At 45.0% G+C, this 14,810-nt stretch overlaps 1 protein-coding gene across 1 annotated transcript; it reads left to right on the top strand.

Annotated features, from left to right (window-relative positions):
* The first annotated feature begins 6,853 nt into the window (after positions 1–6,853).
* On the top strand, positions 6,854–9,488 carry LOC125545622 (mediator of RNA polymerase II transcription subunit 10b-like). Its single transcript, XM_048709634.1, has 5 exons — positions 6,854–7,188; positions 7,298–7,378; positions 7,474–7,576; positions 8,713–8,802; positions 9,225–9,488. The coding sequence occupies exons 1-5, from the start codon at positions 6,869–6,871 to the stop codon at positions 9,294–9,296; spliced, it is 666 nt and encodes a 221-aa protein (XP_048565591.1). The 5' UTR covers positions 6,854–6,868; the 3' UTR covers positions 9,297–9,488.
* Positions 9,489–14,810: the final 5,322 nt, after the last annotated feature.

The raw sequence follows: 14,810 nt of genomic DNA, 5'->3' as shown, positions 1-14,810 counted from the left end.
TCACTAAGTCTGGGATTATTTAGTTCATGATGCCATATGATCATGATGTTTCCTAGTGATCCGTGCCTCTTTTGAGGATGATAAGTAAAGGAGTTTTGTTAATCTTGTTATTCTCTATCCATCCATGCCTTTGTTTGCAATTATGGAGCACCCCAGCTTGAGTCAATCGAGCTCTACTTTTGCTTCGTTGTGAATCTGGGCAGATCATCAACTTGTTTGCGATTTTGCCGATGCTATTGTAGTTGATCCGTGCATGCTATGCCATTTTTCTCGCCATGTCTAGCTTGTATTTTGTGACTTCTTAAGGGATGTATTCTTGTCTTGCCATGACTTGCACCGTAGTGAGTGCATCGAGCTCGTTTACATGCCTTCGTGAGTTATATTTCAGCATGTCTCAGTTTTCACTAAGTATGAAAACTGATTATGTTTTTGCTATGTTCGTGTGCTTGTTAGTATATTTTGTGATCCCTTTTGGCTCAAGGTCACTAAGGGACTTTTGTTAAGCTTGTTGAGTAGCTCCATGCCATGTCTTTCTTTGTCACGTTCAGGTCCTGTAGCATGTAGATTTGTTGCTCCGAAGAGGGCTATATGATCTGAAATTCCAGACAAGTGTTAATTTCACTAAGTCTGAGATCTGTTTTACCATTTGCGTTTTTGCCATGCTTGTTTGAACCTCCTAATGGATGAATTGGCCATAGCTCAGTGCTAGACTTTTGTTAAGCATCTTGTGTGCATCCTTTCCATGTATTTTGTTGTCATGTTTGGGTGCTGTAGCATGTTCATTTCATTGCATTTAGATGCCTACTTGCTGTAAATCGCAGACCGGTGTCATTTTTGAATCGCTTGCCATTTCCAAACCGTAACTCCGATTCCGGCGTTCTTTATATCGTTTTCAAGCGATTTCATCTCATCTTTCCAGTGGCACCCTTGGAATTCCAAGTTGAGGCCAGGTTCATGCATTTCCTGTCATATCTTGCATTTTACATCCCGCATAGCATATCATCGTTGCATCGTCTTGTTTGATCCTTGCACGTGGTTGATTGTATCCTTGTTGCTTGTTTGTCTTGTTTGGGTAGAGCCGGGAGACGAGTTCGCTACCGAGGAGCCCGTTGAGTTTGCTTTTGAGGATCCAGTCAACTCTGACAACTGTGCAGGCAAGATGATCATACCCTCGAAATCACTACTATCTTTGCTATGCTAGTTTGCTCGCTCTTTTGCTATGCCATTGCTACGACGCCTACCACTTTCTTGCAAGCCTCCCAAATTGCCATGTCAACCTGTAACCCACCATGTCCTAGCAAACCGTTGATTGGCTATGTTACCGCTTTGCTCAGCCCCTCTTATAGCGTTGCTAGTTGCAGGTGAAGATTGGAGGCCGTTCCTTGTTGAAACATTTATTTACTTGTTGGGATATCATTATATTGCTATGTTATCTTAATGCATCTATATACTTGGTAAAGGGTGGAAGGCTCGGCCTCTCGCCTAGTGTTTTGTTCCACTCTTGTCGCCCTAGTTTCCGTCATATCGGTGTTATGTTCCCGGATTTTGCGTTCCTTACGCGGTTGGGTTATAATGGGAACCCCTTGATATTTCGCCTTGATTAAAGCTTTTCCAGCAATGCCCAACATTGGTCTTACCATTTGCCACCTAGCCTTTTCTTTCCCTTGGGTTCTGCAGACTCAAGGGTCATCTTATTTTAACCCCCCCCCCGGGCCAGTGCTCCTCTGAGTGTTGGTCCACCTGTCAGGTGGCCACCAGGGGCAACTCTGGGCTGGCCTACCCGTACCTAGGATAATCTGAGTGTGCCCTGAAAGAGATATGTGCAGCTCCTATCGGGATTTGTCGGCACATTCGGGCGGTGTTGCTGGTCTTGTTTTAACCTGTCGAAGTGTCTTGAATTACCGAGATACCGAGTCTGATCGGAACGTCTTGGGAGGAGGTCTATTCCTTCGTTGACCGTGAGAGCTTGTCATGGGCTAAGTTTGGACTCCCCTGCAGGGATTGAATTTTCAAAAGCCGTGCCCGCGGATATGGGCAGATGGGAATTTGTTAATGTCCGGTTGTAGATAACTTGAACCTTAATTAATTAAAATGAATCAACTGAGTGTGTTACCGTGATGGCCTCTTCTCGGCGGAGTCCGGGAAGTGGACACGGTGTTGGAGTAATGTTTGCGCAGGTTGTTCTCTAGCTTCTCGCTCGTGCTTTGCCTCCTCTTCTCGCTCTCTTTTGCAAATAAGTTAGGCACCATATTTGCTAGTCGCTTGCTGCAGCTCCACTCATATTTTACCTTGCCACACCTATAAGCTTAAATAGTCTTGATCGCGAGGGTGCGAGACTGCTGAGTCCCTATGGCTCACAGATTACTATTACACCAGATGCAGGGCCTGATGAGTCCGCGCCAGGAGACGCGTATGAGCTCAAGTGGGAGTTCGACGAAGACTCTCAATGATACTATGTTTCCTTTCCCGATGATCAGTAGTGGTGCCCAGTTGGGGGTAATTGGGACCGTTGTCGCATGTTGGGTTCTCTTTGTTTTGGCACCGTAGTCGGGCCATGAGTGTTTTGGATGATGTAATGTTATTTATGTACTTGATTGACGTGGCGAGTGTAAGCCAACTATGTTATCTCCCCTTTTATTATCATATTACATGGGATGTTGTGAAGATTGCCTAACTTGCGACATATGCCTTCAATGCGATTATGTCTCTAAGTCGTGCCTCACCACGTGGGAGCTATAGTCGCATCGAGGGTGTAACATAGCCATCCGATCTCATCTCTAAGGCCGAAGTTGTGTTCGAAGTACTGAGATTTTGTATTCAGAAGTCAGAACAATGTTCGGCTGATTACGCCTCAAGACCGCCTCATATGGAAAAATGATCTACATGAATTGTCTTCGTCTCGTCGAAACGATCGTTTTTGATATAAAAAATGTCCCAATCCGAGTTCGTATGCAAAAGTTAGAGGCAACACTTCACGGACCGGTCCTAAATGAAAAAGTGACACGAGGGACCAGGCACCCACCTAGGTGGTGTCTAATGGGTCGCGTGAGTTATTTGTCCTTTGTCGGCTGAATGAAGCTTGCCGGTGTGAAAGCTTGCCGGGATGGAGACCTTGCCGGCGTGGAAAGCATGTCGGGGTGGAGACCTTGTCGGCGTGGAAAGCTCACCGGCGCGGAAAGCTCACCGACGTGGAAGCTTGCCGGTGTGAAAGCTTCCCGGGGTAGAAACTTTGCTGGGGTGGAAATCTTGCCGGGGTAAAACCTTGACGGCGTGAAACCTTGCCGGGGGCAGAAACCTTGCCGGTGTGGAAAGCTTGCCGGGGTGGAGGCTGTCAAAGTCAATCCGACCAAAAGTTGGAGATGGGCTCGAAAGGTTATTAAAATTACCTCGGATGAAAAAGTGTTCTACATGGAAGTTGTGCATATCGTTGAAACGGTGAACTTTGGTTTTGGAGTCATCATCATCGGAGATAGTATACGGCCTGCATAATTGTTACAAGATTCAGACAGTTCAGAAAACTGTATAATTGAATCCGACCCACATTTAAAGATAAGCCTTGAAAGTCGTAAATGTGGCCTTAAAGGAGAAGTGTCCCGCGATATATTATGCAGATCATCGAGGCGGACAAGTTTGATGTTGAACTCGATTCCATCTGAGTTAGTATGCGATTTCTACGGCCCGTGCAAGAAGCAGGACAGAAGTGTGGGACAGATTCGGGCTGAATCCGAGTTAGACTAAAACTAGAACTGTAGGACGTGAATTGATGTAATTTTCTTGTAAGGAAAGCCTAGATGAATCCTTTGCTTGTACGAGAAGTCCAGCCGCCTCTTATATATATTAGGGTGACAGCCGATTGGAAAAACACACAATCGAACAAATCAATATACTACTTTTTCATCTACGTTTTATCTCTCCACCGTTTTTCTCTCTCGTTCTTCGTTGTTCCTCGAGTTTGAGAGCTGCGAATCCCGAGGCTATAGGGGCGAGCGGATCGACCTAGGGCAGCCCATTGCCGCCGCACTCCCTGACGGGGTCCCTCCCGGGTATGCGGGGTTTCGGGTCTAAAAAGCACCCGCCGACTATCCTGTGTATCGCGCTGTCGGTCGGGTCTCCTTCGACGTGAGCTGCGGTGCATCACCCCCGACGTCGAAGGTACACATGATGTGTTCGCGTGTCAACACACCCTGAGCAGATATCCCGATTTTTATGAAATAAACTTGTTTAAACTCAGGTGTGATGACCATAAAAATAACACTCATCAGAGTTCCATTCTTTGAGGGAGGTACGTCTCCGTTGAAGGAATGTGGCAGCACACTGCTCACCAAACGCCACAAATGGCTCACTTTATTCTTCTCGCACCCTCGCACGATACAAAGGGCCACGATTCCACTATGCAGTGTCCTTGGAGGAGGCAACCGATACCTTCACAATTAAGGTTGGGATGAGCTCCACAACTTAATTGGAGGTCCACAACTAAAAGTGCATTAACTTTTTCAAATTTGCTTAACTTTTTTTTCTAAATCGTGGTTTTCTTCAAATTTGATGATTGTTTTTTTTTCAAATTTGTGGTTTTTTTTCAAGTTTGATGGACCTTTTTAAAACTGATGAACTTTTTTTCCAAATTTTTGAATTTTTTCTTTGGATTTTTTTTAAAATCTTACTTAGTTTGAGAAGTCAACGACTGACGGCCAACTGGTCAACCGTTGACCGTTCAACCGGTGAGCGACGAACCAAAAGTGCCCAGGCGACGGACTGCATCGCGAGTGGTGAAATGGGCCGGCCCATTTCTGCAGGGGCGCTAGAACTCCTAGCCGGCGCATAAAAAGAGCTCCCCGTCATTCATCTAAAAAAAGAAGAGTTAATATTACTATTAATGCATAAACTTGTACACATGGGAACAAAATGGTACAAAAACTTTAAAAACCCATAAAAGTAGCCCTTCAACTTGCTTAAGAGAACATTTTGATACAAACCTCGTGGTAACCAATGGTAACCGCACGCGCGCGATAACCATCAAACCAAATCTCAATCTAAATCTATTGACGAGGTAAATATATATACATGTGTTTGGAAGATGGAGAAATAAATAAAAAACAAAAATAGCGGTGAGGCAGGGCTTCGAACCCAATACCAGCGTTGTGCTCTGTATTACCAGAAGAACACGAAACCCTTCGTGTAAAATACGGAGAAAAGTAATTTGGTGGGTTGTACTTAAGATGTATCCTTTTTTTCTTGTGCTTCAAACAAGTAGTAAGTGCATCTCCAACTACTCCGACCTGCAAACTTTCCTCATGCATTCGGACTGTATTGTTCGGACAGCGAAAGCCATCCAACACAGTCATATGTCAATCTATGGTCTGCCGTATGTATTTTTTTTCCGCAAACTGGAGATAAATGTGAGGAATTTGCGGGAGTTCGGACCGCTTCACGCCCACTTCTGACCGTCCCAACCCACCCAAATCCCTCCTCCCCCCACGCGCTTTTGGTCAGGGCCGCTTCAGAGCGTCAGCGCCCGGCTAGAGCACACGCGACCGCTCACTTACGCCGACATTGAAGCGGCATGCCGTTCGAGAGAGTACTGCCCGCGCCGCTTCCTGGTGCAGGCGACTCTGTGTGTTCAAATGACACGGCAGCCGGCCACCCGTCCGTCTGCCGCCCACATTGATGGCATGTGGTTGCTGAGGCGTCTTCTCCGACGCTACTGATTCGTCCCTCTCCAGCCCACAATTGCTATATAAACTGCTGCACAGTCATCCGCTTCTGATCCCTCTCTGCCCCACTGCCACCATGAATTCCTCTCCTGCCAAAACTCTCTGGGACAGGCTGACGTCGGAGCAGGAGAAGGACATGGCCGCCATTGCTGCCGGCTGGCCGGACGGTAGGCAGCCGAAGGGTGATGACCCGACGCCACCCTCACCGGTGCATTGCACCACGACCATCGGCGAGGCCCGTGCCTATTACATGGACATGGTGCAGGAGGAGCGGAAGGAGCAGTTCCGGAAGGCACAGACCGACGCCGCCCAGAACCACCACCTCCTCCAGGAGCACGTGCAGGCGGAGGAACAGCTCGCCGCCGGCAGGGAGATCGCGTCGGACGTGGACTTAACGAAGCAGGAGGTGCTGCTCGAGATCCTACCACTCCGCCTGTGATTTTTGCTGCCACCCCCGTTAGATTTTGCTACAACCGGCGAGTATTTTTGCTACATTCATCCATGGCTGAGTTGCGACTCCGCGACAACGGCGTTGTTGCAACCATCATGGTGAGGCTGTGAGCGCTGGCGGCAAGTATGGGCAGTGGTGGTCTAAACCAGGGCTGCGCGAGGCAACGATGTGCAGGATTTCACAAGCGGCGGCGCTTATTTTTTTTTTCTCTTTTGTGCATGGGGAAGGATGGCGAAAGGGGACATGGGACAGATCTAACGGTTTCGCGCGTCTAAACCGAGCGGCTCTGGGCGGACCGGCCGAAATTTGCACCGGTGCACCGGTGTGTAGCACTCACCTAATATAAATACTTTCCGTTTTCATGTTGAATGTTAAGCAATGCTTATTGTCCTGATAACGTACATAAAAGCATACTGGAGTAGAAGCCTCCGGTTTGAAGACCTGCCTCATCTCTAATTTTTTGTTTTTATTTATTTCTCCATTTCTGTGATAATGGATAATAGGTCGTCTAAATCAATGATGAATACATGTGTCTTTGGATTGGCTGGTTTATCACGCGCGTGCCTACAACCTGAGTTCTTTTTCATTTAACATGCAATAGACGGTGTGCTAGTCAGATTTAACGGAATTGTACTAAAATGTTGTGTTAGGTAAGTTGAACGACCACTTCTTTGGGTTTTTTTAGTTTTTGTACCATTTTGTTCCCATGGATACAAGTTTATGTATCAATAGTGGTATTAACTCAAAAAAGAAAAAAGACCTCCCCGTCATCTCCCCCTCCGACTTCGGCATGGACAGCACCGCCCCGAACTTTTCTTCCGCCGCCGCCGTCGCCGCCGCCGCCGCGGCCGCTTCCGGCAACGGCCTACAAGGGGGAGCGGGAGGGGACCGTCCCGAGGACCCGTCGAAGCAGAACCTGGCGCAGGTCACGGGCTCGATCCAGAAGACCCTGGGTCTGCTCCACCAGCTCAACCTCAACGTCTCCTCCTTCAGCTCCGCGTCCCAGCTCCCCCTCCTCCAGCGCCTGTAAGCTCCCTCGCCTCCACGCAGCAAACCTCCCCCGCGACCCCCTTTGCACCCCGCGGCTTATCTGCGTGCGCGGATCCCTTAGGGTTTGGTGTGTTGTACGGTGCAGGAACGCGCTCGTGGCGGAGCTCGACACGATGCAGAAGCTCGCCGACGGGTGCAACATCCAGGTGCCCATGGAGGTCGTCAAGTGAGATCGTTTGGTCTCGTCTCTTGCTCTGTCGCTCATTGCTGTTGACCCTCTGGCCTGAACTGTGTGTTCCTGATTGTTGCTTGTGTTGTTAGTTTGATTGATGACGGGAAGAACCCCGATGAGTTCACCAGGGACGTGCTCAACAGCTGCATCGCCAAGAACCAGATCACGAAGGGCAAGACGGATGCTTTCAAGGTACGTATGGGTTGTGTCGTTCTCAAAATTATAATTGGTATTACTGTCAGGAAAGCCTGCTTTTCATATAAGTCGACATTGCTGTAGTTTGAAGGGGATAAATTGTGTTGGCCATGTGAAAGGGAACCAGCATGGGTGTGTCTAGGACACATCTAGATGTGACATAGTTATGTCACATCTAAGCTGATTTTCACTCTGTTTGTGGTCTATTTTTTTTGTCCTGTTTTTTGTTTTTGTTTTTTGTTGCTGCATTATATATTTGTGGGAGCTTAGATGTGACATCTTTAAAAAACATCTAGATGTGAATTAGACAAACTGAACCAGCATAGCCATCTCATTCCATATAGTGGCATCCAAACTACAATGACGGGAATCCATCTCTGTTTTCATGAATTAAATTCCTTCATGCAATTTAGTTGCACTTTAACAACTTATTCTTAAGAAGAACAGAATAACCCCTTCCTATCCACTTTAAATTGGTAATGGTGTACAAACTACTGCCAATCAGTTATTAAGAATACTTTTCATTTTCAAAGCTTTTCTGGTGTTCCATGTTACCCCCATTGACTGCCAGTAATCTGCCCTAACTGAATGTAGAACTGTGGGACCAGTTTTTGTTGTGTTGTTGATGCAGATTCCTGTCTCTGTATTATCGAGCTTTATAAGAACAGCAGATGCAATTTTATGTCCAATACGTGTACCTCTAGCTCTAAGGCCCACCACTCTGTAGTGTTCGTTCGTTATAATTTATTGGTGCACGGATAGCCATGAGTTCAATTCGTGATAAAATCATCTTGGCCGTGATAAGGAGAGGCTACTTTTCTTTTCACCTTCTCGTATCCTCATCGCTACGTTTGTACTTCTGACTATAATTCAAGCTGTGCATTCATTTCACCATGTTTGCCCTGCCATTTTTCTTCTGTGATGTTTTGCTTCCAACTCTATGTGTCAAGTTCGTATGACTTTGTGCACTGATATATGTCCTGAACTCTTGATCAAAAATTGACGCAAGAAGCTCGTTTAATTGTTTCCTCTACTATTATGATACTTTTTTTGTCTGTATTTTATACGAACTTCAAGAGGAGCTGGTTCTCGATTACAATGATGAAATGATATTGTCAATATGTTTTTCTCAGAGCCTGAGGAAGCATCTTCTTGAGGAGCTGGAAGAAGCTTTTCCAGATGACGTTGAAGCGTACAGACAGATACGTGCTACCTCTGCTGCTGTAAGTGGAAATGCGCCTGCATTCTTAGGATTGGCTGTTCCTTCACATGTGTGTCTTTACTGAAAATTTTGCTTAACACTCATCTTCAAGTGGACCAATAACAGTGTAGTGATAATATTTTACTACTTTAGCAATCATATGCAGTTTCATGTTTTAGTTATCACAATGCTGAATGCATCTTTCGCCCCCTTCTGGAAGTTGTGAGAGCAAGACCTGTATATATCTACGTTCTATTGGAACCTGTTATTTAAGCCGATCTTGGCGTTAGGACTTAATTTAGGTGAGGTCAGAATTTACTTTTGTGTTGGTGATGCTCTTTGTAGATCTACACAACTACGGTTTCGTCCTATTTTTTAGTTTTAAGATTGGACTGTTAAATGAGCGTAAAATAATTCTTTAATCATTCATTTATTTTTATCCAGGAGTCAAAGAGGTTGGCTCAGTCCCAAAGTGCTTTGCCTAATGGAGATGCCAAAGTGAAACCTGAGCATTGAGAGAATAACCCAAGTGCAAAGAGCAAGATCTTGCTTTATATTTCCTATAGTTTTTCTTAGGAAGGCTTTGTGAACCAACAACTGATATAACCTTGTATGTGCTGCTCCCTCATATGAGTGATCAATATTTATGTATATTATGTCATAATATTATGTGTTCAGCTTACCCATTTATTGAAGTGAATTATCCCATGATGCATCATCAATTTATCATACCTGTGCTTATGAAACTAGTTACTCAGCTAGATTTGTCGTGTTTTTGTTTGTCTATGTAGTACCACCATCAATAATTTTCGAAGTGCCTGATGAAGTTCACTCATCTGATAAAACTGGACGTGTCGGTAAGTATTCTCAGGAACTCGAGAGCCAGAAATGGGATTCTTCATTTAGTGAGTCTTCTAGAGGTGGTGGCCCCTCTTTTGCAAAAGGCTCGAGCTAAATGTAACTGCCCCTCTTCCTCAGATGCATGTCTCGTGTTTATCTTCTTGGGAGAAACGATGTCTGCTTACTGCTCGTTGCATTTGGTTCGCCGTAGTTTGCAGTGCACTGTAACTGCTTATACTAGATTTGACTACATGGAACTGTAATTTGGAATGTTAAATTTAATTTAAATAGAAGGATAACTTAGTTTCACTCTCCAATAATGCTTGTGTTGTTATCTATCTTTTTGCAGCCCTTAATTTTTCAGATGCTTTGACATGTGTCGATAGGGTTTTATAATGATCCTGAAGCTTGCTGACATTTTCGGCTGCCCACCGTCATCTCGAGCAGTTTGAGGTGTCAGGGTTTATCGTTCTATAAGAAGTCAGCTTGAGGTGGTATTGTGCATCCTTAACAATTCAGTGGCTCTGAGGCGGATGTTCATAGGACCAAGGGTGACGACACTTGATCGTGTCTTTGGACACTGGGCGGAGTTTGTATCTTGATATAAGAAGAGGCAGGGAATGAGCCTTGGACCTTTTTTTGCCCCAGGACTACCCCGGTGTGCATATTGAGATCTTCTGAGGGACCTTGGGGGTTTGTTTGGCTTAAGGTGATGTATGCCTGAAGGGCTACTATGGAGGTGGCGCCTGTCAATAGGCAAGTGCGAGTTCCGGTACAACATTTGTTGCTTCTTTGTTTAAGAGGAAAACAGAAGGAAAAAACTTCATATTTATTTACTTATCATATGTTGACAAAGAAGCTAATAAGGAAATAGGCAAGGTAGCATTTGTTGTATCAAGCAAAATTTTCAGTCCTGATTCGTACATAATAAAATGAAGCAACAACATCGGAGCAAAATGAAGCAACAACGTCAGAGCTTACTTCTGATCTCCTTTAGAGTACATGACCCCTTGACGACAACTTGCTTGCAAAGTCGTCTCATCCAGATAGTGAATGGATGTATAATCATGTGTGATACGTCTTCTTACAGGCTTCCCTGAAATTTGAAGCTTTTTAGCTCCACGAAGACACCTTCATGCACATGATTTTTTCCCGACGCCTCACAGTCCTATGTGTTTCTCGTTCATTTTTGTTTTCGCTGTCTACCTACACACCTCATGCCAATCTAGAGAATTGTACATGGCGTCAAAAGTTTGACGAGTGTTGTCCGTGCGTGAATGAACGATGGCGCTTGTGCTGTCATCTGTATATATGCAGGAGGAGGCAACCCAACCAACATCAGCCGAGGGTTCGCGTGCCATTCATTACAGGTAACTTAATTGCATATCATGCACACATGTGAGATATATCTTACTACTTTATTGTCCATCATCTTCAGTGAGTTATTGATCGATCTTCTTTTCTGATTCTCTTCAATGTTTTCCAAGTATATTTCCGAAAGATACATGTTGCTAATATAAACCACATTGGTCCAAATTTGTTGTTTCTGCATAGATGACAAACTGTGCATTTTTCCCACAGAAACTTACAACACCAATTTTTGATACTGCCAAACAAAATCCTCCCAATATAGCAGAATTCCTGCATGTATCACTCTTGCAGCCAACTGAACAACAACATATGGCTGCATCCTTCGCCCATCGGCCTGTCTCCTGAATCAGATGATACAGACCAACAACACTAGACACATGTAACTTCGCTCTTTTCTCTTAGGAAAAACAGTTGGCACAATCACAAAGACAAAACTTTCTTAGAGCAAATTTCAGTTTGCAGAACGTGGTAAACTACTAAACTACATATTGCCAAATTGGTAACTGTCAACTCATTACAAAACCCTTACATTTCAGATGCTTCCACATGTGTTGGTAGGGTTTTCTAGTGAGCCTGAAGCTTTGTTGGCATTTTCAGTTGTGTGCCCACCGTCATCTCAAGCAGTTCGAGGTTTCAGGGTTTATCGGTCTAGGAAGTCAGCTTCAGGTGGTATTGTGCATCCTTGACAACGCACATGTCTCTGAGGGTGATGGCGTATGATCATGTCTTTGGATACTGGCCAAGGTTAGAGCTGGACATCAGAAAGGCAGGATATGTGCCCTGGCCTTCTCTTTTGAAGGACTTTTTTTTTTTTTTGCTTCGGGTGCCGAATGCCTGAAGAGCTATGGAAGCGGCGCCTGTCAATAGGCAAGTGCGAGTTCCGGTACAACATTTGTTGCATCTTTGTTTATTTGTGTACGATGGGGGCTTGCTAATCTAATGATGTTATAAGAGAAGCTTGGTACACCCGCCCCTCACTCAGAAGGAAATAAGGGTAGATGGAGCAAACTTCTCAATTCTGATTCCTACAGACTAAATGAAGCAACATCAACCTGAGCTTACAGACTAAATGAAGCAACATCAATCTCAGAGCTTACGAGTACACTTTCGTTAACCACACATTTAATTCTTGCCCACTTTTCTAGTAACAACAACTTGGAATTGTTTACTTCTTATCTCCTTTAGCTCCTCCCTGGAATCGTTTTTCCAACTAGCTGAGTGCATGACAACGAATATGTCACGCCCTCAATGCAGCGTCATTCGGAGAAGCGCCAAGCTCATGCCACGGTCAAACATGCAGAAGCAGAACAGCCTAAGCTGAAGCAAACTGTCGAAACTGAACCAGCGCAACTGCAGGACAATATTCAGACTGAAGCTACTACTGTCGAAACTGAACCAGCAAAAGTGCAGAGCAACATTCAGACTAAAGCTACTATTAGTAACCTGGCTGGTGGTACCCGCAAGTCAGCTCGACCCCCAGCCCCGCCCACGAAGTACTCCAAAGACGACTGGGTCCTACGTTAGCAGTGGGGTGTGTTTGTATGTGTCTTGGTTGAGTGTAGTATTAGTAGTGGCTAGTGGGGATGACTTTGGTATTGTGATGTCCCGAACTAGGTAGGGATTACAAATCACTTTCTCAGATGGAATTTGAGGTACATGGGATACAGGGTTCGAAAATTGGGATCGAGAGGAGAGAGGGAGAGAGAGGATTTCTTTTTGAGGGATTGAGAGAGAGAGAGAACTGCCTAACCAAACACGCCACCTCCCTCTTGCACTTTCTTCAGTCACTTGTGCATTCCCTTTGGGTTTGGGTCCTCGTCGCGTTCCTTGGCCCTCCATCTCGTTTAACTCCCGTGCCTGGCGCCATCTCCTTTCCCGCGTCTCCACCCTGATCTTGGGTCGTTAGAGTTGGAGGTACACTGCTGGCAGGTATCTGGCGAATCATTTTTCGTGCGGACGAAGAACCCTGATAAGGGCGTCTCTCTTCCCCTTCTGTCCCACTTCTCTCTGTAATTGGATTGTTGAATTGAATCCAACCACTTGAGTGAGAGAGATTCGAAAGATCCCTGTTGCTGTTGCTATTAGGACCATAACAGATTGGTGTGCCCCTAGCCCTCAACTTGCTGGATATGCTTTTTTTTCCTGACACCTCGCAGTCCTATGTGTTTCTCATTCATTTTTGTTTTCGGTGTTGACCTACACATGACTAATGCCACTCTAGAGAATTGTACATGGCGTCAAAGTTTGACGAGTGTTGTTTGTGTGTGAACGATAGATGGTGCTTGTGCTGCCATCTATATATATGCAGGAGGGAGCCCTACGAACATCAGCGAAGGGTTGGTGTCCCATTAATTACTGGCGACTTAAACGCATATCTTGCACGAATGTGAGATATCTTACTACTTTATTGTTCATCTTGAGGGAGTTGTTGATTGATCTTCTTTCCTGATCCTCTTCCATGTTTTCCAAGTGCTTTCCCAAAAATATGTGCTAATATAAACTAAATTACATTGCTCCAATTTTTTTGCAGGTACCTTTTTGTTGTTTCCGAATACTAGATGGCAAACTGTGCATTTTTTCAATGAAACTTAAGACACCCATTTTGATACCGCCAATCAGAATCCTCCTAATATAGCAGAATTCCTGGGTGCATCACTCTTGCAGCCAACCGAATAACAACACATGGCTGCATCCTAAAAGACTTTGTCCTGAACCAGATGATATAGACCAGCCACACGAGAAACATATCACTTTTTTCTTCTTCTTTCTCTTAGAAAAGAACAGTCGGCGCAATCGCAAAGAAGGAACATCCTTGTAGCAAATTTCAGTTTGCAGAAGGTGGTGAACTGTTGAACTGCATAGTGTCAGTTTGCTAACTGTCAACGCATCACAAAATTCACCTTGTAGATTTGGGCTAGGTTCGCTTCTGGAGCTAGCAACAACTGATTTCTATTCCATCGTCAGTGAGCACCAATGCAACTCTGGTAGCCTACAATCACAGGACCAGGCACATCAGACGGCTAGTATCCATTCATCTGACAACAGAGAAAGGGAAAGCATGCAGGCAATACATCATAGTTTGGGCCAGTTAACAACATGGACAGAACAAAATCTCGATGAAACAAATACCAACAAACTTCAAGAGGAGCTGCTTTGTCTTTTATCCGAACTTCAAGACTCAAGAGGAGCTCGCTCTCGATTACAATGATGAAATAATATTGTCAACATGTTTGTCTCAGAGCCTGAGGAAGCATCTTCTTGACAATATTGCCAACATGCTGGAAGAAACTTTTCGTCAGGAGCTGGAAGAAACTTTTCCAGATGACGTTGAAGCGTACACACAGATACGTGCTACCTCTGCTGCTGTAAGTGGAAATACGCTTGCATTCTTAGGATTGGCTGTTCCTTCACACAGTGGCGGAGCTACAACAAATAAGTTGGGCGGGCCAAATATTTTTTTTATTCTAAACCATACAATTAAGTAGCTATTAGTCACTGGAATTTCAGGATGCTATACAGCGATACAGCCTATGACAATATAGGGAAACTGGTGTAGTGATGATGTTGTACAGTAAAACTGCGAGAAAGAAAGGGAATTTGTTGTGTTGGTTGCCTGTCTCTGGATAGATGCGAAGGAGCTGGATGGATGCGAAGGAGACGCGCACTGCTTCAGCCAGCTCTGGATTGGGCTATCACATGTATAAAATAATTATTTTTCTCTGGAGCCGGGCGGGCCACGGCCTTGTTTTGCCCTCACTAAGCTCCGCCACTGCCTTCACATGTGTATCTTTACTGAAAATTTTGTTTAACGCTCATCTT

This window comes from Triticum urartu, chromosome 3, assembly GCF_003073215.2.
Source record: "Triticum urartu cultivar G1812 chromosome 3, Tu2.1, whole genome shotgun sequence".
NCBI lineage: Eukaryota > Viridiplantae > Streptophyta > Magnoliopsida > Poales > Poaceae > Triticum > Triticum urartu.
Note: the sequence above shows the minus strand (reverse complement) of the source record. Positions and strands in the feature narration are given on the sequence as shown.

Excerpts from the sequence above, each read along its gene's own strand:
- LOC125545622 (XM_048709634.1), top strand. The coding sequence starts at position 6,869 with ATGGATACAAGTTTATGTATCAATAGTGGTATTAACTCAAAAAAGAAA. Across the intron at positions 7,379-7,473 it reads GTGCCCATGGAGGTCGTCAA|TTTGATTGATGACGGGAAGA; the intron begins GTGAGATCGTTT and ends TTGTGTTGTTAG. Across the intron at positions 7,577-8,712 it reads GCAAGACGGATGCTTTCAAG|AGCCTGAGGAAGCATCTTCT; the intron begins GTACGTATGGGT and ends TGTTTTTCTCAG.